Source organism: Podarcis tiliguerta (genome assembly GCF_965153285.1).
Source record: "Podarcis tiliguerta genome assembly, chromosome: 14".
In the NCBI taxonomy this organism is placed as follows: domain Eukaryota; kingdom Metazoa; phylum Chordata; class Lepidosauria; order Squamata; family Lacertidae; genus Podarcis; species Podarcis tiliguerta.
The window spans coordinates 32,100,653-32,125,919 of NC_139547.1; the positions used below are offsets into that span (position 1 = coordinate 32,100,653).

The window sequence follows — 25,267 nt, forward strand, 5'->3', positions numbered from 1 at the left end:
TGTGTCCGGAAGCCGCCTTTAGGCTTCAGGGAGTGCTGAAGTCAGAACACAGGAACGAACATAGGGAGTTGGATTAAACCACTGATCCGCTGGCAGCAATGGCTCTCTAGGGTATCAAACAGGGAGTCTGTGTGACTCTGCAGCAGGAGACCATGTGGTAGTGCCACTCAAGCCCGTGAAAAACTTTTGCTTGCGGATGCATGCAAAGCAGATCAGGAAAACAATACAGCTCTGAAGAACACGGCAGGGCATCTTTGGCCTCAATAGAACAAAGCAGCGGCTTTTCTTGAGTAGGGCTGGGCGATATATCAACATATCGTCCACAGTGGTGGAGCATATGTCTGTGCTGCCCAGGGTGGGCATGCTTCTAAGGGGGGTGGGGCGCGCTCCCAGGGGGCGGGGCACAGTAGGTGCCCTTCCACGTGCCACAGTTCAGGGTAGGAGAGGGGCAGGGAAGCTGCTACTCACTTTCCTCCTGCTCTCCGCAGCCAGATCAGACATGACCCGGCAACGGAACTGCTGCGGCTGGGTGCTCCTCGCCATGGCTGAGGAGGGCTGCTGTCTGCCGCCAGGCGCGAGGTGTGCTGCCCACTTGCCTGCCATTTTGTCACCCCCGTCAGTCATGACACCTGGGGTGGAGCGCACCCACCGCACCCCTTCCTACGCCTCTGATGGTCCAAAACCAGTTTGAAGTCCATATTGTGATACCGGTATCAGGTTTTGACCTGGCAAGATAGCATGAATCATGATGTGTGTTAGGGCTGGGCGATATATTATCCCAAACCCAGTTTCAAGTCCATCTCATGATATTGGTTTCGTAATTTTTGACCTGGCAATATATTGCGAATCGTGGTGTGTGCAGTGCAAAAAACACAATGTGGTGAAAACCATGAAACCAGACAAAGCCCCATCCTTATTTCATACATTACATCGGTATATTGTGATGTTTAGCTGGTAATAATAATAATAATAATAATAATAATAATAATTTATTATTTGTACCCCGCCCATCTCTGGGCGGCTTCCAACAAAGATGAAAAATACACTAAAATGTCACATATTAAAAACTTCCCTGAACAGGGCTGCCTTCAGATGTCTTCTGAATGTCAGGTAGTTGTTTATCGCTTTGACATCTGATGGGAGGGCGTTCCACAGGGAGGGCGCCATTACCGAGAAGGCCCTCTGCCTGGTTCCCTGTAACTTGGCCTCTCGCAGTGAGGGAACCGCCAGAAGGCCCTCGGAGCTGGACCTCAGTGTGCGGGCAGAACGATGGAGTTGGAGACGATCCTTCAGATATACTGGACCGAGGCCGTTTAGGGCTTTAAAGGTCAGCACCAACACTTTGAATTGTGCTCGGAAACGTACTGGGAGCCAATGTAGGTCTTTCAAGACCAGTGTTATATGGTCTCGGCGGCCGCTCCCAGTCACCAGTCTAGCTGCCGCATTCTAGATTAGTTGTAGTTTCCGGGTCACCTTCAAAGGTAGCCCCACGTAGAGCGCATTGCAGTAGTCCAAGCGGGAGATAACCAGAGCATGCACCACTCTGGCGAGACAGTCTGCAGGCAGATAGGGTCTCAGCCTACGTACCAGATGGAGCTGGTAAACAGCTGCCCTGGATACAGATTTGACCTGTGCCTCCATGGACAGCTGTGAGTCCAAAATGACTCCCAGGCTGCGCACCTGGTCCTTCAGGGGCACAGTTACCCCATTCGGGACCAGGGTATCCTCCACACCTGCCCACCTCCTGTCCCCACAAAACAGTACTTCTGTCTTGTCAGGATTCAACCTCAATCTGTTAGCCGCCATTGTGATATATCACAATGTTGAAAACCACAGATATCACCCGGCCCTTTTCCTGAGCTCTCCCTTTCTCCAGGCCAGGAACAGACAATGTCAATTGCTCCCAAAACAGGTCAGCCAGGGCCCTCTCAAAGGCATTCAGTTCACCCAGGTCTTTGCTGCTCCAACTGCTTCAGGTTCCTTTGTGCTTCCTCCACAGAAAGGAGGATCAGCACTCACTGATTTTATGACCACCAGGTCAGTTTGTGACCAAGGTAAGATGGGAACACCAGAACATACCTGTAATAGGAAGCTGCCTTATGACAAGTCAGACTTCTTGGTCCATCTAGCTCAGCACTGTCCACACTGATTGACAGCAGCTCCTCAGAATCTCAGGCAGGCAGCTTCTCCTGAATGGAAGTGCCAGAGACCAAAACTGGGACCTCCTGCAGGCAAACAGATACTCTACCCTTCTCTTAAGGACGTAACAGCTTGCACTCTTCACCACGACACCGTGTTTTGAGGACACCACCACCCCTCCCCACGTTGGTGTTTATAAACCACCAAGTCTCCCAGATAAAAGGCTCCAGTCTCCAGCAGACAACAGACAACAGCTCCTGGCAAAAATGTCTTCATTTTATTTCAACACAAACCAAAAACTGGGGGAGGGAAGAGAAGTTCACATTGCTATGCAACTGAATTTCTCGTCAGTCGAGGCAAGTGGGTCTCTCTCCTCTACCGGAGGCAGCAGTGGCTACTGATAGCCTGCTAGTCTAAGGATGGTAGGGTATCGTGATCGATGGGCCATGCATTTCTGCCTGTCAATAAAGATGCTGTTGGCCTTCACAGCAATCTCCTTCTCGAGATTCATCCGAGAGTCTTCGAGGTTGCGCAGAGCCTGCTCTGACTCCAGAAGCTTCTTCTTGAGAGCCTCAATGGACGCTGTCAGTTCTTCGATTTCACTGACCAGCCTGGATAGTGTGAAACAGAGTAACAGATGTCAGAGGTGCAGGGATTAATTTTCTTTTAAAGAAAAAAGTTTGGGCTGGAGGAGCGGGTGGTCCAGCCTGCCTAGAAACCACACATTTATTTCACAAAATTTATGTGCTTGACTGTCATAAAACCTCGATGCAGTTTTCAGAAAGAGTAAAACAAAAACATTACAGTGAAGACATCTGTCCACAGGCAGGGAGTTCCAAAGAGAAGACGCTGCCACACACAAAAAATAAAAAATCTATTTCCTACAAGTGCAGAATGAATATTATGTGGTGCCTGTAACAGTGTCAGTTTCACAGATTGAAGCAGCTAAGTGGGCATATATGGGAATAAGGCAATCTCTTTTTCTTTTCTTTTTTCCAGAGCTGTTAATAATGCTTCTTGTTTTTTAAAAAATATTATTCACTTTTACACATCAAACAAAAAAACAAAACAACTATCCATCACCACAAAGAGAAAGAAGAGGGTGGGGAAGGAAAGAAAACTTGATATTGAAATAATAACCGTCTTTTTCTTTCGACCAGACTTCCCGCCTACTCCCCACCTCAAATTCTCATTGTTTATACACTGCCACAAGTTCAATTAAAGTTTGATCATCTTCTATCTGTCTTATCTTTTACATCATACTATTGCTGAAATTATTCAAACACTATAACTGACCTTAAACTACAATTGTTATTTTTCAAATAAGTTTTAAAGACTTCCCATCTTGAACTAAATACCTGTTTTGGTTTGTTTTTTATTTTCTCTGACAAGCTATCTAGCTCCGCATATTCGGCCAATTTGTGAATCCATTCTGATTTCGACGGAACTTTGTCACTCTTCCAATTTGTCGCAATCTCACAGGTAAACTGGCCCCAAGTTGTTAAGGGCTTTATATAGCAATAACAACAACTTGGACAGATAGTAAATGTCTGTCTCTATGCTAACGGGGTCTCACAACTGTGCCGCAGCATTCTAGGCTAGCGATAGTTTCTGGATCAAGCGCAAGGGACACCCCACATAAAAGTGCATTGGAGTAATCCAATCTCACATGAAAGAGGAATTCTCTTCATCCAAAGCAGGAGCTTCAGATCTAGACTGGTCAGCAGTTCTCCTTGCCTTCATTTGCATTTGCCTCTGGACTAAAACCAGCCTATATCGTTTATGGCTCATACAAAATCAATTTTGTAAGACGGGGAATGGGAATTGCGAGTCATTTTTGCATGTCTAGCGAACATCTTCTAAGGCCTCCCTTAGAGCCGTTCCATGCCCGTTTCTAATTTAGAAGACCGGCAGGTGAAAAGGCATCAAGCAATTTCAGCCTTTTCTTCTCCCTTTTTTTCCCTCTCGTGTGTTTGTTTTGTACAAACATGTTGGTGGTGAGAGACGTACAGTGTTGACAGTCCGCCTTCCCCACCGTCAAACATGTTTGCAAGGTGATAAATGCCCACTTTGTTACTTCTGCACTCAAGAGTTGTAGATAACCTTTCTGCTGTAATGACAGGCCGCAATTAGAAGCACCGCGGTGAAAAGATCGTGTATGTGTGTAGGTTTTTAAGGGATGTATTAGTAATATGTTGCAACTTGGAATCAATCTGTTCTGTACAATCCTGTACCCTAAGTACAGTGTACAGTCCGTCCCCTCGTCCCTCAAGTACCTTTTTGCAAGCGAGTCTGCTAAACAGAACTTAAGAGGAACTGTTAGAATTCTGTCCTACTCATACAAAACTACCACAAAGCACTTGTCTAAACACAGAGATAGGCCCATGCAGATCAGTTTCCTGGTAGCATCTATGCTGCTTATATAACCAGGTGTAGTGTGTTTGTATCAACGACCTGTTACTATTTCTTCAGCAGGATCCCAACAAGGTCCCCGTCTCCAGTATCCTAGAACCACTCAACCAGCATGAAAGGGGAGCTTTTTCATCCCCAAGAAGATAACTTTCCGCCCTTTGTTCTGACAAGAGCCAATCAGAGTAAAGGAGGTGAGTCAGCCTCTGAGGATTGGCTCCTAGGGTCCCTCTGGAGAAGATGCACAGGAAGAACACCAAAGGGTTGTTATACTGTAGGCTCCAAAGCTAAGTGTTTAGGAACACTGGCAACAAAAGGAGCTCCAGTTTTAAGGGACTGGTGTGCAGGTTCTGTTACGTACAATGGAACTTCAAGGAAAATTAAGTCATTCCAAAAGGATGTATTGGAGCACTCCAAATCATTTGCCCGCATATAGGCACAGAAACTAGTAGATCTAGCTGAAGGGCAACACATGGAGATCTGAATAGAACATTGCAATGCATTCCAAGTTCTTACCATTGTATATTTTTAATATTAATATGAATTATGAGAAGGGCCTGTGAGGATGAGTGGCTGCGATGATCATGAAGGGATCCCATATTCTTAATTTGCCGCTACACCATTCCATGTAACATCTGAATCAAGCTGGATAGTGAGTGGCGCATCCTTGGACCTAATCTTCTTGGGCAGTTTGAGAGCCAAACTGTGCATCGCTTTAGAGTTCCCCGATCAGATCTGCCGGTGCATTTTGTTCCATCAAACGACACCCAAAGTAGGCCATGGTTTGATTTAAGGTAGAGCTGCCATACATTACAGGGATTTCAAAGGTGGAATTGATATCTGGGGAGGATTTCTGAAAGGCGGTGCTTTTGGTGTTTTTGTAATAAATTTTAAAAACTCAAAAAAATGGGGTCACCCCACTCCGCAACTCCAGCCCAGTCCTCCCCTTCAGAGCTGCTATTCGTCATGGCTGGCCAGCAAAGCAAAAGTGCTTGAAATGAAATCAAATGAATCTGTTTCTGGCCTCTTTCATATTCTTACCCATAATTCCATTCTGCCCTATATCCACAATAACCTATGAATTATTTTAAACCTATCAGCATATTTTTTGAAAAATAGTCAAAATATGTGTTAGTGTATTTTCTCTCCAAATGAGCTTTTACTATTCTCTCTCTAAAAGAAGTGTTTTAAATGGGCTTCACACACCCCCTTTGATGTATATTTAAAGTCATTTTTCCAGAATTCATGTTTAAATGCATAATTTCTCTGAAAATGGGACTTAAAATCCATATCTCTCCCATATAAGCAGTTTTCTTGCAAAAAGGAATATTTAAGTTGCTGAGAGTAATGTTACCACATTCAGAGAAGTGCAAGATCTGCTGGGTAATTCTATTCCAACGTGCACATTAGGTTAGTGAAAATTAGGTTATTTCACAGAAAAACTAGCATAGATTTTTTTTATTTAAAAAAAATCCCTCAAGCCCCACCCCCACCCTGACTGGAACAACACTTACCTAAACTGGGCAGCATCTCTGCAGAGATCCACATTGGGCCTGAATGAACGGTCATAGAGCCTCGTCTGAGCTACCTTGAGTGGAGTTTCCTTGTCTTTAATAGCTTGCTTGAGAGCTTCAATGTTGTGCTCTTGATCTCCAATTTCCTTAAGAGTCTGTTTTAAAATAATTAAAATAAATAATAATCATTTTATTATTTATACACCACCCATCTGGCTGCGTTTCCCCAGCCACCCCTGGAGGCTTCCAGCACATATGCAAAAAGGGGAGGAGGACGCTTTAGAAATACTTTGGGGCATATTTAGATTCCAAGTCTTTTATACACAAAGTACCGTATTTTTCCGTGTATAAGACGACCCCAATTTTTTGGGACTCCAAATCAAGGAAATGGGGGGGGGGGATTGCCAAGAGTTGTTGAGCTTTTTGGGGGGGATTGCAGACAATCGCTCACCTGTCTGACTGGCGCTGCCAATCGCACACCTGGCCAAAGCCGCTATTGGTATGCCCGCTCGTCGCCAGCAGGCCTTGCCACAGCCACCAATAACACACCCAAATGCCACTGACAATCTCCTGCTCGTGGCAGACACCAATCGCCCGTCCCCCCTCTGCACTATAATAATAATAATAATAATAATAATAATAATAATAATAATAATAATAATTTATTATTTATACCCCACCCATCTAGCTGAGTTTCCCCAGCCACTCTGGGCGGCTCCCAATCAAGTATTAAAAACTATCCGTGTGTAAGACGACCCCCTCATCTTAAACATGGAAAAGTACGGTAAATCTGCTTGCAGTATCCTGTTATGCAAAGGGTGGTGTTGGTGATAAGTCAATGGTGGAGACAGCCAACGCTTCAATTAGAGAAGCTGTTCTGAAAACAAGGAGGATACCGCAACACATCAAATGGAAACTAATTTGCAGGTGTAAAGTGCACTGGCTGTAGCTTTGTCAGCGGCCTGGTTCTCACCTAACACTAAACCACAGGTTGGCAACATACCCACTACCGCCTCCTATGGTGCCCACTGGAGACCCCCACCTCCCAGGAGAAATTTTGCTCAACTTGCCCAAACACTTATTTTCTTCCCACCAATCTCCATGTGTTTCTCCTCATTTGAATCTCCCTTGAGGTGAATGCTGGATGGAAAGCAGGGGGCTAGTCAGCTCTACCAGAGAACAATATGCTCCTGGCCGGAGAGCAAGACAAAGGAGGGGGGGTGGAGCAATAAATATCAATTTTACCTTTGTACAGTAGGCTAGTTTCCACACACACACACTCCATCCTCCATCAAAGCAAGCAAGGGGCATTATGGGAGTTCAACGACACACATTCCAGCCAAGCAAAAACACTCAAAGAGGATGTGAAACAGGCCCAGTGAGGGCCTGTGGCCTAGGGACAGTTCTACTGGGCCACATTGAGGCCTTAGGTTTCCTAGCCCTGCTTTACGTCATGCCTGGGCTAGTGTCAAGGGCCAGCCTAGTCAGGTATCTGTCAAGCTGCCACTGTCAATGTAATACCCTCCAACATGTTGAGTCCCCAAACTGGAACACACGTCTTCCTGTCTGTGCTCCCGTGCGAGATCACAGAGCCCAAAAGGACACGCTTTTTCTAGGACTCAAAAACTCATGTTCTTGACACGAGATTGGGGGGCACTAAATTGTGCGAGATCATGGCACCCAAAATGGCTGTGCTCTCACAGGGGGAAACAGGATGTCCTCGTTTTTCCCCAGGACACTTGTAGGGCATGTCTCCCCCTGAAGAAGTAGATTCACTGAGGGAAGCCGCCTTGCTCAAGCAACGCCCCCAAACCCAGTGCTGATATTTGGAGTGGACCAATCCAGGAAGCTTCTCTCGCTCTGGGCCATAGCAAAGGGGCCGCGTACTTTCTTCAGGTGGTGCTCCAGTTTGTGCTTGGCGTCCTCCAGCACCTCCAACTGCTGGGCGAAGGCGTCGTTCACCCGGTTGCACTGCATGCGGAGGTCCTCAGCCGTGTCGCGGAGGATGTTGTCGATCAGGGCACGGAGATTGATGGACGCCAGCTTCTCTCGCTCGGCCCGGTAGATGTTGTCATGGCTGTGCTTGGCCCACGTCTCGGGCGTGGAAGCGCTGTGGCGTGGGCCCCGGGGAGGAGCGGCGAGGGCAGCAGGAGATGGGAAACAAAACGGTGAGTGTCACAACGTCCGCCATCTCCAAACGGGGCTAGGGGATGTTTTGTCAGACTGAGGGCCATGTTCCCGTCTTGTGGGGAGCGGGAATGCCACATAGCAGTGGTGGGCAGGGCCCAAAGCAAACGTGGGCAGAGGAAATGATGCAAACATTGCTTATGTATAGTAGGCTAGCTTCTACACAGATGGAAACCGTGCTGTCTCTCCTCAGGTATCCTCAAGGTTCAAGGACACATTCCAGCCTGGCAAAAATCAAGGAGGCCTGAGGAGATTTCCAAGGGCCAGACAGAGAAGTTCAGAGAGTGGCATTTGGGCCCCACTCCTGGACTGCAAGTAAAAGATAAAAAAGGTAAAGGAGCCCTGGACAGTTAAGTCCAGTCAAAGGTGACTATGGGGTTGTGGCACTCATCTCGCTTTCAGGCCGAGGGAGCTGGCGTTTGTCCACAGACAGCTTTCCGGGTCATGTGGCCAGCAGGACTAAACCACTCCTGGAGCAACGGAACACCGTGACGGAAGCCAGAGTGCACAGAAACGCCATTTACCTTCCCGCCACAGCGGTACCTATTTATCTACTTGCACTGACATGCTTTCGAACTGCTAGGTTGGCAGGAGCTGGGACGGAGCATTAGGAGCTCACTCCGTCATGGGGATTCGAACCGCCAACCTTCTGATCGGCAAGTCCTAGGCTCTGTGGTTTAGACCACAGTGCCACCTGCGTCCCATCTTTGGGACTGCATCTATCTGGACTGCATCTATGGGGCATTCACATTTAAGAGACTGTGTATGGTTCTGCTCACCTCACCAGGGATGGGGACGATGTGTTGGGTAAATTGTTGGACTTTGGGGAGACCCAGGTTTGAAACTCTACTCAAGCTGTGAAGGTCACTGAGCAGCCTTCATCCTGTAGAGCTTAGTCCATTGGGATGAGTGGGCCCAGCAACCTCTGCCTGCCTTTAGCCTGCCCTGCCCCCACCTTTCTTACTTGCAACCAGTTCAGTGGGGCAGCCCTCCCTATCAGCTTCCTCTATAGCTTCAATTCTGCCTTTGTACAACTCAGCAGAGGGGATAGTTACAAACAAGAATTAGTTGGCTCTGCCTGTCATCAGCTTTGGCGCCACCTGCTGTTGGTCTCAGACCTTCCCTCCTACCAGTGGGCTCCAGCGGCCACTGCAAGTATCTCTCAAATATACAAATGCTGACACCTAAGGGTGGATACAATGGATTCCTTACTCTGTGCCGCCTTCCTTCCCAGGTGTAGGTGATCCAGAGGTTCTCACCTGTCCTCAAACCTCGATGTGCTTGGATGGAACTGGATGTTCGTGCTCTGGTTATTGTACCTCCCACATTTCTCGTCAATGTTGTAAGTTTCCACTTTGTCAGACCAGTCCATTTCACAGATCTCCTTGTGATCTCGATTTAACCTGCAGAATCAAACACCGCAAACCTCAGAATGGAGGTTGAAACACACCCCTTCCACACCATTCACCTTTGTTTTGTGGGCAAAATGCAACCTACACACCCAATTTTAGTCAGCGCAAGAAAACCTTGTGAAGCTCAGTTCCTCAGAGATTTGTGTTTCAGAGAGCAGCCCGTCTAAATAGGTACTGAATGCCTAACAGCAGCCTTGCCCAGCCTAGCATCCCTCCAGATGTTTCGGGCTACAAATCCCATCAGCCCCAGACAGTGCTGCCGTGTTTAGGGTTACAACTCCCATCAGCACCAGCCAGCATGGCTGAGCTTCCAGAATTATATTCCCATACGCTCCAAGAACAGACCCGGAATTACAAAAGCCAATCCGATAGCTTTGATCCCCTGCCAGCGCCTCCAAGCTCAGGGAGGCAGATGAGCCGGGCCTTGTCCCAAGCAGCGGTGGCAGATGCTGCTGCCACCCTCCTCCCTTGGGCAGCTTGTAGTGGTTGCTGGAGAGCGGGCAAGGAGGTGAAGAGGCTGCTGCTAAGGCCCAGACCTACATGATGCATTGGCTCTGAGGGGCAGGCAGAAGGGCAGGACCACCCTAGGTAGGAAGAAAGGTGGAGCAGAGCAGAGCGGAAGGAGTCTTGATTTTTTTTATTTTTTAAAAAAAATTGTGCATCCGCATTTAATCTTGCCCCTTTCTAAAATGTATTTCTTGGTGTATGATCTTCTTTTTGCAACTCTACCAAAGAATTAAATAAGATAAAATGCAGATGAAGAGGTTTTCTCAAGATGGTAGATGACATATGTGCTGTGTCCCATTGGTGTTGCATGCTGGTGGCCCTCACCCATCTTCTGATAGGAAATGCTCAGAGGGGGAACACAAAATGGAGGAGTTTGGATTTGATATCCCGCTTTATCGCTACCGTAAGGAGTCTCAAAGCTGCTAGCAGTCTCCTTTCCCTTCCTCCGCCACAACAAACACTCTGTAAGGTGAGTGAGGCTGAGAGACTTCGGAGAAGTGAGACTAGCCCAAGGTCACCCAGCAGCTACATGTGGAGGAGCGGGGAATCGAACCTGGTTCACCAGATTACGAGTCCACTGCTCTTAACCACTACACCACACTAGCTGGTCAGTTGGGGAGGGAGTAAGAAATGCCCTTATTTTCATCTAAGGAATGTTGGAAGGGATGTATTCCCCAAGACATCTGCAGGACACCAGAATGGAGGCGGCTACCTAACAGCGAGAAAATGTTGGAGAGCCCTGAGATTTGCCTTCATACAGTACCTTATTTCAGGAGCAAATGGTTCGACACCTCAATAAAAAGACCAGTTCTAGGAAAAACCCTTCCATTTAGATCCCCATGGGAAAAGTTGCTATTCACAGATAGATTTCACTGTTGGATTCGAATCCCAGTGAATATTCAAAAAAGGCTCTTTCCTTCCATCTCTCCGTATGACACCTGGTGGCAGTTCCAACCCAGAATGTACAAGCCATCAGCCTTAACATTATGTTATGCAATGCTGAGAACATTTCAGACTGAAACGCTCATCCAAGAGCAAAATCCATCCTTGACACATGCTCAAGTGAGTGCAATTAAAAGTAATTAGAACATAATTTGAGAAAGGCAAATCAAGTAATTCAGGGTGCACATCAAGATCTCACTTTATATAAAAATTAGAGACAGTCATATTTGCCAAGAATGTTAGAAATGTTTTTTTTAAAGTGTCTGGGAAAAGCCAGCCAGGCAGGTGTAAAATGAGGCAGTTTTTTTTATTCTGCCGACAAGGGGAACCTGTGACCCTCCTGGTGGCTAGACTACATCTCCCATCATCCCAGTCATTGGCCAGGCTAGCTGAGCTGATGGGAGGTGTAGTCCAACAACATCAGGCGGGCCAAAGGTTCCCTGCAGACTTATTTGCAAGGCAAACCCACACATTTGTGCTATGGGACAAAGGCATTATGCCGGTTAGGAGACCAGAAACCACCAATTCTGCTTCAAGTTTCTAGTTCTTTGCATTTTTCCAGGATGCCCAAAGGGGGAGCTGTGTTCTTTCCTCCAGCAGTGCTACACACAAGTTTCATATATTTTACTGCAGTGAGAGAGGGACACAGGCTCTGCCGTGGATGTTACAAACAAGCAGGGGGACAGGAAGCTTCAATCATGGATGATATTCTTCCCCGAAACCACCCCTTTCCATATTATCCAAAGCAGTTCTGCAGCTTGCCTGTGTGTATTCCTGTTTCTTAGTTCATAGTGCCATCTGGTGGCAACTATAAGAACATATTTTCCCTGTAAAAAGATATACAGTATTTATTATAAAGGAAATCGAACATTAGGATGGGGCTAGTTTTGGCTCAGTTTGGTAGCCAGCCAAAACTATGCTCTTACCATGAACTTATCCACAGCTCCATAAGGAGGGGGACAAGGTCATCAGGCATTATACTAAGCTGAAGACCCCGGGGACGTAGGAACACAGCCAGCTCAGAAGGACCTGGGCTTTGTACACTTGATACCAGCATCCCTTGTGAAATAACCCAGTATTTCACAGGCAGCCAAAGGGGATATGATCCTCCTTTCACTGCTCTGTACAACAGCCAGGCACCTGCATTCTGCATTCTACCAGGCTGCTTCCAAGGGCAGCTCCATGAAGACTAGATTGCAGCATTCTAGACAGGATTATTCATGCATGAATCCTTGAGGCAAGTCTACTGTGGTCCACTAAAAAGTCTCATGCCAATCAATGATGCAATGAACCATTAATCTCCTAGGACTCTGGTAACATGCAGATAGATTTGTCATGTTATTATCATTGTTTCATCGTCACAATCACAACAATTTGCAAAGCAGTTCGCACACTTATTAGTTAATTAGTTCTACACCCACCTTGCTTCTATCATGAATTGAAAGGCGGTGTGTGTGTGTGTGTGTGTGTGTGTGTGTCTGTCTGTCTGTCTGTCTGTCTGTCATTTGGTCTCCCATCTAGACAGTGACCAGACTCAGAACTGCTTAGCTTCAGAATGCTGGCTGGGCTGTGCATCACCAGGCTCTGCATAGGGGCACATGATACCAAAGTTACAAGACATCAGTTCACACATACCACTCTCTGCAGAGCACAATGCTTCGATTTTCCTCCCGATTGATCACATGTTACACCAGGACTAGGTTCAAGAGTTAGTTAGAACACCAGCAACCCGCAACAGTGGAAAGGGATCTTACTGTATCTGGTTAATAGCTTGCTTCAGAGTTCGTTTCAGTAGCTCCTGGATGTTTCTGATGAGCTCAGCTTCCTAGATAAAAGCAGTAGAGAGATTAGCAGCTGGCTGGGGCTGCTGGGAGTTGTAGTCCAAATCATCTGGAAGGCACCAGGTTGGGGGAGGCTGTCTTATAGGAACTGCCCAATCTTCTTCTCTGGGTGCCCCAAACTTGCAAAGGTTATGCAATAGCCATTCCAGTTTGGGCATTCAGTGCCCTCCTCCCAACCAGGCACCAACGTGAGTGTCTTTTAGATATCATATTAAGGCTATTATATTCTCCAAAGCTGAACTGTGCTTCTTCTATTTTTCACTTGTTTTGTATGGAGAAATAAGGTGCATTCAGCCACAGGAAATAATTGCATTAGTTTTCCTGATTATAACACTAGCCCTTCTGTCCCGTTTCCTAATGTTCCTTCCACACTGCAGTGACGGCTATGTGATGGAACTGTGGCTTTTTGACCAATATGCCAGCATTTTGCACCAAATTTCATTCACACCAGTGGGAGTAGTGTGGCATAACAATAAATGACATTGACAAGATTGCCCCACCTTTTCTGCTCATGCCTCCATCTCTCCCCACCCCCCAGAGGACTAAAGCACTTCAGGAGTGGCAACAGGGCCTGCCCTAAACCACAACCCTTGTGACATGGCCCCGCCCCCAAGCTCTGGACCAACCTGGCAGTGGGCCAGGTAACATGTGGATCTGGGAATGGGGGGGGGGGTTTCACTTCTCTTCCGGACACAGTGCTTCCCATAGGCAGGTTTTAAATGCATGCAAATATACACACTGGTTTCTATTTGACTGGCAGCATCTCTCTAGGGTGTCAGGCAGGGAATCTCTCCCAGCCTCACCTGGAGATGTCAAGGACTGAACCTGGGACTTTTTAAAGCTTTGGCTGCTTCCTGTTAGGGACATGGGATATATAACCTTACATCGAGTCAGACCATCAGTCCATCTAGCTTAGTGTTGTATCCACTGACTGGTAGCAGTTCTCCAGGGTTTCAGACAGGAAGCCTACTTTCTTGAAGATGCAAAGCAGGTGCTCTTCAACTGAGCTGTGATGCTTCCCCAAAAGAAATGAGGCCACAACATTGCCCCTTGAGAGCCAGTGTGGTGTAGTGCTTAGAGTGATCGCAGGGGCCAGATCAGGGGGAAGCGGTCCTTCATGTCCTGATGTTTTATCGGTCCAAACCAACCCCTTGTCCTGAGCCCAGAATGAATAAGGAAATATCCTACCTTGAGCAACTCCACCTCCACCTGGTCCCTCACCAGATCAGGAGGCTGCCGGCGCTCGCGGCACTGCAGGTTGTCTGTGGCGATGCTGTACGGGATCTCAGTAGCGTCGAGGGCCCTCTCCAGGCGCAGCTTCTGGGCTGCCAGCAGGTTCGTCTCCTCTGTGAGGTCCTCAATCTCCCTCTGGAGCTCTGACTTCCAGAAGTGGATGTCCTGGAGGCGTTCGCCTACCTTAACGGTGGAGTCCTCCTGGGTGCGCTGGGCCAGCTCCGCCGTGAAGGCGGCCACGTTCTGGGACTCGTGGCGGACTCGCTCGGAGTGGTCACGGTCAGCAAAGGCCTCGTGGTACCGGGTGTAGTTGTGCTGGTGCCATTCCTCAGGCAGGTACTTGGCCGTGCGGAAGCCAGCGGTAGCCAAACCACTGGAGGAATCGGGGCCAGTGTTCAGCGCTGGCTCATAGACCTTCATGGGCAGCTCGCAAACGGGGATGGTCTGAGGAGCTGGCTCCTTGGTCAGGAGGATACCAGGGTGAGACATGGTGCCAGGAGCTCTTCAGGCCAACCACGGGTCCAAGAGAACTCCACAAAGAGGATTCCCCAAGCCAGGAAAGTCCCCAGGCTCACTGGGGATGCTCACCTACTACGAGAAAGCCTTGCTGAGGCTCCGTGTTGTCCTGTTGCCCCTGGTGACGCCTGAAGCCAATGAGCCACGTGGGGAATGTTCCATTAGGCCTGACACGGCCTCTTGTCGCCTAGGGAGACTGCAGCAAGCCAATGGGGTGACAGGGCTGGGAATATCATTTGCAAAAGGAAGGATTCTGGAGCTGAGCCCCCAGTGCACTAATCAATGTGGCTACAAATTGCCCTGTTAGTAAAATCAAAAGTATAGCAGCATCATAATAATTTCAGCTTTGTTTTTCCTTGTGCTGTAATTACAATGGGGCTTCCCACTGTTGTCCTCAATTGCTCTGCAATTGTTTTAGTCCATTTTTTTGTTATTGCTTAATTTCATCTTACAAAACCCTCCCCCTGGAATCAATTTTAATCAAAGGGCAGTATTTTAAAAAATAGATCTCGTCTCAAGGCTCTGAACTCACAGGAGATCTTAGGCAAGCAATGGGCAAACTTTCTCAACCTAGACCCTTCTGAGGGGCATGTGTCAGTGGCAAAAATAAGGGTGAAGCATCAGCTCATAGAATCAGAGCTGGACATCAAGTGCGCAGCAGCTGTAGCACATGATGAAACTGAGGTGGGGAAAACAAAGCTGTCATAGTTTATGGCTGTCTCAGGGCCTAGAAACATCAAGCCCAGACTCAGATGTGTTCCTCCAGGCCCCTTTATCTGTCTCCTGGGAGGTATAGGCCATATCCCTCATGGCTTTGCCTGGCTGCACTATGCCACTGAAATGTAAGGAAACCCTTGCTTGCATGCATCAAATGAGTTGCCCCCACTTTTAGCTCCAGCCACTTTTAGCTCCAGCCACCCCCTCCACTGCCATGTGGCTCCCACATGTGGATTTGGGGCTGGAAAGGGCCCCCCCCCCCACCTCTATTGTAGTGTAACTGATGGAGGCACCTCTGTTCGTTTCCACTGCTGTCACTTGAAAAGTACATGAATTTACAAAACGTGTGCCAATTATCTGTACAGGATCCTAGTCAACCCATAAAATTGGATTTATTGTTTGGGGGGTGGGGAGAGGACATTTGAAAGAGAAAATTCATCAAGTCCGATAGGGAGAACAACCTAAGCATCAAATGTCACTAAATCCAATATTGAACAACTTTCAAAAACAGACACATCCATTAAATTGGAAACTTAGTTATTGAAATATATTAAGTGCTTTCCTGTGCAAAGCAAAATAGTTTGTTCGGGGATCTGCTGGAGGCACAGCAATCTTCAAGCAGTCCAAGGAAGGTTTAAAAATGGAGATTGCTGGTCTATATCAGACCAGCTTTCCAGGGAACAGGTCTTCTTTGTTTTAGACCAGCATTTAGCTGGAAATGCAAGGGACTGGACAGGAGACCTGCCTGCAATACAGGTGGCTCTACCACTGATTGATGAGACCATTGCAGTCAGACCACTGGTCCAAACTCAATGCTATCCAGTGAGAGTTGTTCTGCAGGATTTCCGGCACAGGTCCTTCACATCCCTCTCTGGAGATGCCATGGGTTAGAAGGTACCAGGTACCTTCTGCTTGCAAAGCAGGGGCGCTACCAAGATAAGGCTCTTCTCCAGGGAACAAGTTTGGTATTTTTGTTTTAATGCAAAGGGTTTTGTTTATTCACAACTTCCATTTCAAGCAGCAAATGAAACAACTTGTTGCACCAGACCAAGTACTTCCAGCTAACATTTGTAGGATAAATGGTATCAGAAGAGTCCTAGTTAATGTATTTTGACAGCTGCCCACAAGGTGGTGCTTGAAGTACAAATCCTATCAACATAAATGGCTGCTTTTTGGACTTTTTGCTCCCATCAGCCCCAGTATGCACAGCAGCATATTCCTCCGGCTGATGGGAGTTGTAGAATACAAGTCCCCTTTTTTGGGCAGTCTGCAGGTAAACACAATTGTCTGGCCAAGTGGTGAGAATTTGCAGGCCAGTTTGGGATTTATAAAGAGAAGTGAAGATAGTTATTTCCACCCCTACTTGGAGATGTCTGTCAAGGATTACTCATGTCAGCTTAGTTGACAACTCTAACCTCCCCTATGGCTTTTTGAGTTCTACAACTCTACTGGCACAATAGCTGGGGGCAACTGGGAGGATTGGAATGGATTATTACAATATGCTCTCAGTGGAGCTGGCCTTGCAAATGATGTGAAAACTTCAAGGGGTTCAAAAGGCAGCTGCCACATATATAATCCATTTAAAACAGCTGCATTGCTTGCCAATTCATTTCCGGGTCTAATTCAAGGTGCTCAGGTTAGTGTTTAAAGTCGTAAAAGTCTTAAGCCTCAACTACCTCCTTCCCTACAGACTATTTCAGGTGTTAAGATGATCAGTTTCACCACCCTCAGAAGCTCAGGCTGTATGGCTCCAGAGTGCCTTCTCTGTGGCAGCCCCTAAATTGTGCAACTCCCTCCCTACATAGATGCATCTAGCAACATCACGACAGCTTTCAGACAATGCTGACAGCAAGTCTCTTTACCTTGGCCTTTGCCACCCAAGATGTAAGTCTACCTTTATGTGACTGCGTGTTTTGTAATTGCAAATTTTTAAAGCTGTTTTTAAGGTTGTATTGCAAAAGTTTGTAACCCACCCTGGGATCTTAAGAGTAAAGTGCAGGTAATAAACTAAACAGCACGGGTCTGCAACCCGCGGCTCCGGAGCCGCATGTGGCTCTTTTACACCTTTGCCGCGGCTCCGGGGCGGATACTAGCGAGGGGAGGAGGTGCATTGTGCGCCCCGACACTCCCCACTGTGGCGGGCGCTGTACTGGCTGTGACGTCGCATGGGGGCAGTGCGTGCGTTAGTCATGCACCGTCCCGACGTCACCTTCCCGCCCGCTGTCAGATCGCGGCTCCGGAGATATATTTGTTTTAAATGTCGCAATGGTTTTGCGGCTCCCCGTTGTTTTTTCTTCGGAAACGGGTCCAAGTGGCTCTTTTTGTCTTAAAGGTTGCAGACCCCTGCTAAACAGTAATAATTCCTGTTTGAATGGGCTAGCACACTGCCTGCAGCCCCAGTGGTAACAACAGAGTGGCTCAGCACCAATGTGACTTTGTGGGTCTAATGACTCCCTCAAATGCCAGGAGAAGGGGCATCACATAGAGGGATCCCATTTCTGGCTTTGCAGGGTGGACTAAAGGGGACATGAATTCCTTTTGTGTTCTTAAGTCCGGACAGACAAATCAATTCACTTTTTTGGAGAAAAGGAGAAGGGACAGTAAGTCAGATTCCTTGGAATCTGGGAAAGGGCTCCAGCTCCAAGGTCAAGCATGAGCTGCCTGCAGCAGGTCCAGTCATCTCCAGGAAGCTGCCTTATAGCAAGGCAGGCTATTTGTCAATCTCGCTCAGAACCATTTACACTGAGTGGTTGCAGCTCTCTAGGGTTTCAGCAGAAGTCTTCTCTCAGCCTTACTTGGAGAAACCTGGGATTGAACCAGAGAACCTTCTGCATGTAAAGCAGATGCTCTATTACTGAGCAATGGCTCTTTGCTGCAGCTGGGAAAGCACCCCCCCCCCACACACACACACAAACACAATCTCAAAAACCCTGGCAAACTGCAGTAGACTATAGAGATTATGAACCTGTGGCCCTCTGGATGCTGCACTAACTCTAAAAACCCCAGGCAGCACAGCCAACATGTCTTGGTAGTTCATCTGGATGGCTACAGATTCCCCATCACAGGTATAGACAATACTGAGCTGAATGAACCAATGGTCTGACTCCGTACGAAACAACTTCCTACACTCCTGCAAGAAAAATGGGGGTGGGGGTGGTGTTGATTTAGGTCATAAATGACACACAGGCAGCATAGCAGTCTGGAGTTGCTGAGCCAATTCATGGGTTTTCTCTTGCATACATTTGCACTGAACCAGTGAATGAGTAAGATTAGAAGCAGTTGCTGATCCAGAAGTATTACTTTAGGACATAATCCACACTTTGGCCAAATACAAGGCTAGTTGTATGTAATACTTGCCCGGAAACACAGAATATGTTTACTCGGCATGAACACAGGACCCCCAGCAGCTGGGCTTAATCTTTAATAAAAAGTTTTTTTAAAAAAAAAGTTTCCCTTGCCAGGGCATTCTTAAAATCATGCAACCAATGGCAGCTGGTCTTGGAAACCAGAGAGGTGGCCATCCAAGTAAGTCTGGTAGGAGCATGGAGGCAGGACTAGAACACTACATGTATTCTTAGTGCAGAAATACCTTTTCTTGGTGCAGAAATATCTTCAGCATGGAGGCTACCCAGTGCTGATGACTTTGCTGTAATTTGGTGGAAGGAAATGGAGGTCCGTGCGCAACTGTGTCAAGAGAGATTCTGAATTCCACACCCATGTACTATAATGCCACACGTGGCCTAGCAAAACCTGGGTTCAAATTCCTAGTCCTGAAATTCACCCAGAGGCCATGGGCATGTCAACTCTTGCTCCAAACCTCACAGGGTAGCTTTGAGGAAAAAGCCACCACATACACAGGCCTGGGCTCAGGGAGAAGTCTACAACTTGCTCAGAGAAGTCTACAACCAAATGTGAGAACTGGCACAATCATCAAGAACAAAAGGTTACCCATTTTAGAAGGAATCCCCTCCCCCACACACACTGGATCAGATTTGACAGGGACTTGGTTTCCCCTCCATTCTGCCCATTTTATGGCTTGGGCCAATGGCACTGCCTGTACATGCAACACACAGAGGTCTCTGTTACCCAAGTTGACCTGTGTTTGTGCATCCTACAAGTGAGATGAACTCTCTATCAGGGATGGAGAATCTCCAGTCCGCACTCTACAGGCGAATGTTGGCCCACAAGCCCGTTTCCCCCCAAACTACAACCACCTGTCAAACAGCCATCACTAGATGAAGCAGATCCCTCCCCGCACTCAGTGGGTGGGACTAACCATCTCATTCGCCTATCATTATGCCACATTACAGACAGGTGGGTAGCTCTGCACACTGGTAAAAGTTGACCTGTAGGGTGAGAACACAGATCTGGCCATCTGGTCCTGAAAGGCTTCCTTCTCCTTTAACAACAGGGACTTTTACACCTGTGCATCTCAAACTATCTGATGTGGCAGAGTGGCACTCCCCACCAGTCAATTTTCCAGATTTTGTCCTTGAAGTGTCCCACCCAACTGCGTTGTGGTGGAGTCACTGTGGGCCAGCAGCTGTTGGCTCATGGTCTGTGAACCACTGCTTCTGGGAAGAAGTTTTAGACTATCCCTTTATAGCTCACGTTCTTCTCATTCCATGAAACTTCTGCTACTTTTACCAAGCAGAGAAAGGATGCACCGTTACAAAGCAATTCAATCCAAGCCTCTGGGCAGGCAGCTTCAGGACTGCTGCTATTATATTCACAGTCTCAGCGCACAAACATGTCTGAAAACAGGCAGTAACTGTCCTGCATAACACACACACAGTATGTTAAAACAATGGAGGCAATAATGTTCATAAAGATGTAATATAAAGTTGGATCATTTGGTCCATATAGTGTGGGGCGGGTGGAGAACATTATCCATGTTAGCATTACGGCAGCAACTAACATGGGTAATGTTAGTTAATCCAGTCCTGGGACAACTTTCCCTTATGGGCTGTCTTCCAGGAGCCACAGGCCAGTGGTGGGTGGGGCCAGAGGCCAAACTTTTACCTTTGTACAATAGGCTAGTTTCTACAGACATACCTACCTTTTCTTCTTCTCTTCCATCCAGCCAAGCAAAGATCATGATCAGAATCCAAGGACACATTCCAGTCAGGTAAGCACATGGGCACTAAATAATGCCAGTGAAGATTGTGGCCTGAGCTTACACCAATACCCAGATGGAGAGGGCCACATTTGGTCCCTGGGGCCCCTTGATCTGATGGCAGCAACTCTCCAGCATTTTGGGCAAGAATCTTTGTTAGCCCTACCTGAAGGGCTTGAACTGGGGACCTTCTGCATGCAAAGCATATGCTCTACCAGAGTTATGGCTGTTCTCCCAATGTATGTGAAGAACTGTATAAACATTCTCATGTTCTACATCCAAAACAATACAAATTAGAGCTTTACATTCAGTCACAGCACAGCTAAACACACTCAGAAGTCTCCAAGACACTGAGATAACGGAACTACCGGTAATCATTTTCTTCTTCTTACAAGTAGGATTAGTCCTCCATAAATGTGAGATTTTAAACAAGCTATGTTTGACCTCGTTTGAGTTTGGAGATACTTCCCACCCTCTTTTCCGGATGCCTAGAGAAAGTGAAGAGAAGTATTAAAAAACCAAACGAGCTAGGTTGGTTTATTTTGAATTTTATTAGGGTTTTAAAAAGGTATCTATTTCTCCAGCAGGGTAAGTCACATTTGAGGATTGCAGGAGTTCAGTTTCAGACAAAGGAAGAAGAAAAAAATCAGCTTTGCATTACTTCATTATAGCTCATGTGTTTTAATATTTAAATTGAACTTTTAGTAATATGCAAGCCAAGCTCAGCTTCAATGCAGGATACACTATTATGTAAAATCTGCCCCACATTCATGTTAAGTTTGGTTTACATGGGGAAAGAGATGAGACAAACGTCACTGGAAGGCATTCAAATTGAACCAGGTAAAAATGCGGAACTGCAATCGACTAATTTCCCACCACATCCCAAAGCGCAAAACATGTCTGTTTTACAATAGTCTTATTCTTCCAGAAGTCACAACCAATGGAAATAATCCACACTGGATATTTAAGTTAATTCGTTACACACCCATTTCCCAGATGAGGCCATCATGCAGTCTAGCTTTTTTGTTTGTTTTGGTGGAGGCTGAATATTTCAACAGCAAATACAAGGGTTTCAAAAAGCAGTAAAAATAAAGTTTGTCGAAAGACTTACAAGCACACACACTATTAGTGCAGCTAGATTATCAAAGCCAGCTTTTCTTTTACCCAAGAGGAAAAAAATGGCACCAAAAATATAAAAAAAAAAAACGCTTGACAAATTTTGTTCAGAGGAGCTAGACTGATAGCAAAGCTTCAAAGCATTAGTGAACAGAGGAATTATTATATTCTATCTGATAGGGGTTGAGGGAAGAAGAACTCCACACATCAAGATCCACATTTCAATCTTTTCAAACTCATTAAGCGATAAAACAAACGTATCGTATCCTGCTCCAACTAGCATTATGGGCTGGCCCTCACTTAACTACTTTGGAGAAAACATACCACTGATCAGAAAAACCCAGTGTTTAGTGAAGCCCTAGAAAAACCTTCCTCTACTAGTTCTGTACATCTATGAACTAAATCAATTTAGGAGTGAGGGGGTTGGGGAGCATAGCAGTGGCAGACGTTATTATGCGACATTTGTCCATTCCAGGCTGACTGCTACCAAAAATACAAGACACTGCCCAGTGTTCTGGGCTTCTCAATTAAACAGTCTCCTCCTATGTTTCTGAAGTGCCACTTTTTTGGCAGAAAAAGCTGGTGGGTAGTCAGGTTTTTTGCACTGTGGTCTTAAGTCACTACGGCACATACCAGTGTGAATTCTCACGATGGAAGCTAGTTCTAGACCACATGCAAATTACAAATGTCACACAGAAGCCGTGGTGCACTTTTTTTTAGGTCAACAATAGTGAACTAGCTGTACATACATTGGCAACCTTTAGAAAGTGTCATCTCTGGTTTTGTTTTAAAATTCACGCATAGTATCATGAACTACAAACCTGTAGCCACAAACACCACGTAACTTTAAAAAAAAAATTATTTGTTTAGCAACTCCCTCAAGCTGTTTGTATTTTAGCAATACTTAAAAGCTCTACAAAAGCAAAAAAGCAACATGCTTCTTGCAATGCATGTTCCTGGCCTCAGGAAGCTATACGAGTACCCTGTGGTTCAAAACAGACTTCTTCTAAATGGAGGCAAAAGCGCACCTGTGCCAGGACACCTCAAGGCTGAAAAGGCAGAAAAATTCAAGAGCTACATGTGACTCGGTACCAGCCAACTAGTCATGCTGTTGCATCCCACGATCCAACAGAGTTCCCCGTAGGTATTCGAAGCATACAGATTCCCCCTCCCCTGCCTCACAACAGCCATTTGCAGGGCGCTTCCAGCCAGGAAGATCCACATGCATTTTGAGCTCTCCATCCTGTTAAGTGAAATGTGGAAGTGACCATGGGGGTGGAGACCTGGGTTTGCATATGCATTATACGGTGTAAAGAGGGTCCTGATGCCGCCTAGCTGGTCAGACCAAGAAGTTTAAATTGAATTACTTGCAGGCTAGGCTGCTTAAAAAAGCCCCCAGTTATGGAAGCAGAAAGTAGGCAAGACATCATTCCATTCACCACTTGATTAAGACTGGGAAGATCTCAGGAACTAGGCATGGGTGGGGCCTTCTGCAACAACTGCCTCAGTTCACACATAACAGTAGCCAAACCATGGCTTAATTTAAGTGTGAATAGTTTGAACAAGTGGTGCAAGGGTCCCTGGACTGAAAACAGCAGCCACAGAGCCCTGCCCAAGGTGCCCCCGCTAGCCAGGTTTAAGCCATAGCTTGGCTTAGCGTTGCATCCAAATCAGGCCTGTGGTTCTGTCTCTCCCAAAATGAGAAACCAAGAACAAACCATGGCTACAGTTCATGGCTTGTCTGCCCACTGCAAGCCCAAGTTCGGGTGCACCACTAAGCCAATCATGTCTAACTTCACTGGGCAAAGAGAGTAACAGCTGCAATCTGGAACCAACCAGCCCACTTCCTCAGTTGCGCTAAGCCACTGTTTTGACTTACCGTTACATGCAAACTGGGTCATTGTCACCGGTTTCTTTCCCACACAGGCGGAGGAGAATAGCCCTTACATGCTGGTCCTCTTCTAAGCCTCCCTTCAACATTCTCCAAGGTTCACTTAGCTGATCAAACACACCACATGACTGACATTGAGAAAACATGGTACAGCCAGAAACCTGCTTCACCAAGGATGCCACAGGGTGGCCAGGGTGGCAAGAACTTGGCTATTAGCTCACATTCAAGGCCAGGCCAGCTTAAACCCAAGACTTTTCTTTCAGTTTGCATCTGCTGCATATTGCACTGAAGCCACTGGAAACATTTCAGGATTATTTCCTAGAGAAATTTATTTCATGGGACTTGGAAAACAGTCACATCTTGCCCCTGTCGGAAGACCTGCACTGGCTGACTTTGGTGATTTAAGTCATGTCTCCTTAAGCGGCTTGGAAGTCACACACAACATAGTGGGAAAACATCCAATATCCTTTAAAAAAACAAAAACAAAAACTAGTCCCATTCATCCATTTCCTCATCATTCCACAATGATAATTTCTTCACAGGAAGCACACAATACAAGTCATGTAGTACCCAAGCCACCTGTTCGCCCGTGACAGAACATGTTCCTCTGTGGCAATTAATGAAGAATTATGCTGACTGCTTACAAGGGAATACTCAAGTAATAATGGGCAATCAGCTGAAAGACTTCCAATTAAAAGTTCTTGGGCCAGGAGGGTGTGGGAGGTGAGACTGGTGCAGCAATGTCAGAGTTCTCACACACACAAAGCAAATCCAATGAAGATCCTTTTTAGCACTGATTTAGTTTCCATTGCAGAACCATCGTAGAACCTCTTTACATTACCACACGGCCACCATCAACTGCTTTGGGAACTTAAAGAAGGGTACAGGCCAATACTTAATTATAAATTTGCACACTTAACTATATAGAAATTAATGCGCCCAGTAGAACTTTTAAGAAGAAAATATTTATATATATATATATGTATATATATTCAAAAAAAGAAGCCTGCAGGTCTTACATGCCAAGTCATGTTTTTGACACTGTTGTCAAAATGGCAGTACTGTTGAAGCAAGTATTTAAACACAGCAAGAAAAAAAAAGGACAGAAAAGCATTTCTATAACCAAATAAATGTCTGATATTTCCTTTTTCCCTTTAAGAGTACAAGTAAGGTCACTTTTTAGCCTTGGAACGGATGCATGTTCTGCCTGCGATGAGCTTGCTAGCTACTACACAACATTGGAAGTCCTCTGCTAAAGAAATCTAAATTTGAAGAAAGCTGTAGTTACGAGAGAAGAATCTACTGTCAGTACGTAAGCTTTCCTTTATGGCAATTATTGAATCTGTGTCACTTGGGAGTAGAGCGCCTCAGGTTTGTTTCCCCAGCAGTGGGTATGCTGTGGATCGAGTGCCTTTAAAGCAGCATGGGGAGGGGGGAAATGAGAAAGAGGGAGAGGTGGGGGTCAAAAGGTTTTGCCATTTAGATCATACGATTGCGTTTATGGGTTGGGGAGTCCGTAATGCCATCACCACACTGGGCTGAGGTACGCTTTCTAGTTCCACCATTGTCCAAGTGGAGTGCCATTTCTTCGGATATGAAAGTGTTCAAGTCAACGTCATGGAGTCCATTTCTCCTTCGACTACTGTTGGAGCCGCTGCTCACATGAGTGGGTGAGCCCGGGGTACTCGAACGAACACTTATGCTAGCCATTGCACCACTAAGACCTG

At 46.5% G+C, this 25,267-nt stretch overlaps 2 protein-coding genes across 2 annotated transcripts in view; both read right to left on the reverse strand.

Moving 5' to 3' along the window:
* Positions 1-2,394: 2,394 nt before the first annotated feature.
* TEKT4 (tektin 4) lies at positions 2,395-14,673 on the reverse strand (the record flags this gene model as incomplete). The annotated part of the gene is made up of 6 exons (XM_083414242.1): positions 2,395-2,750; positions 6,063-6,217; positions 7,950-8,172; positions 9,509-9,652; positions 12,865-12,935; positions 14,140-14,673. 6 exons carry the CDS (start codon positions 14,671-14,673, stop codon positions 2,534-2,536), a joined length of 1,344 nt encoding a protein of 447 aa, XP_083270368.1. The 3' UTR covers positions 2,395-2,533.
* A 6,392-nt stretch (positions 14,674-21,065) lies between these two features.
* HAPSTR1 (HUWE1 associated protein modifying stress responses) overlaps positions 21,066-25,267 on the reverse strand; it is a 31,568-nt gene continuing 27,366 nt past the window's right edge. The window contains exon 4 of the mRNA XM_083414278.1: positions 21,066-25,264. Coding sequence (XP_083270404.1) covers positions 25,020-25,264 — 245 coding nt within the window. The 3' untranslated portion in view covers positions 21,066-25,019. The remainder of the gene's footprint in view (positions 25,265-25,267) is intronic.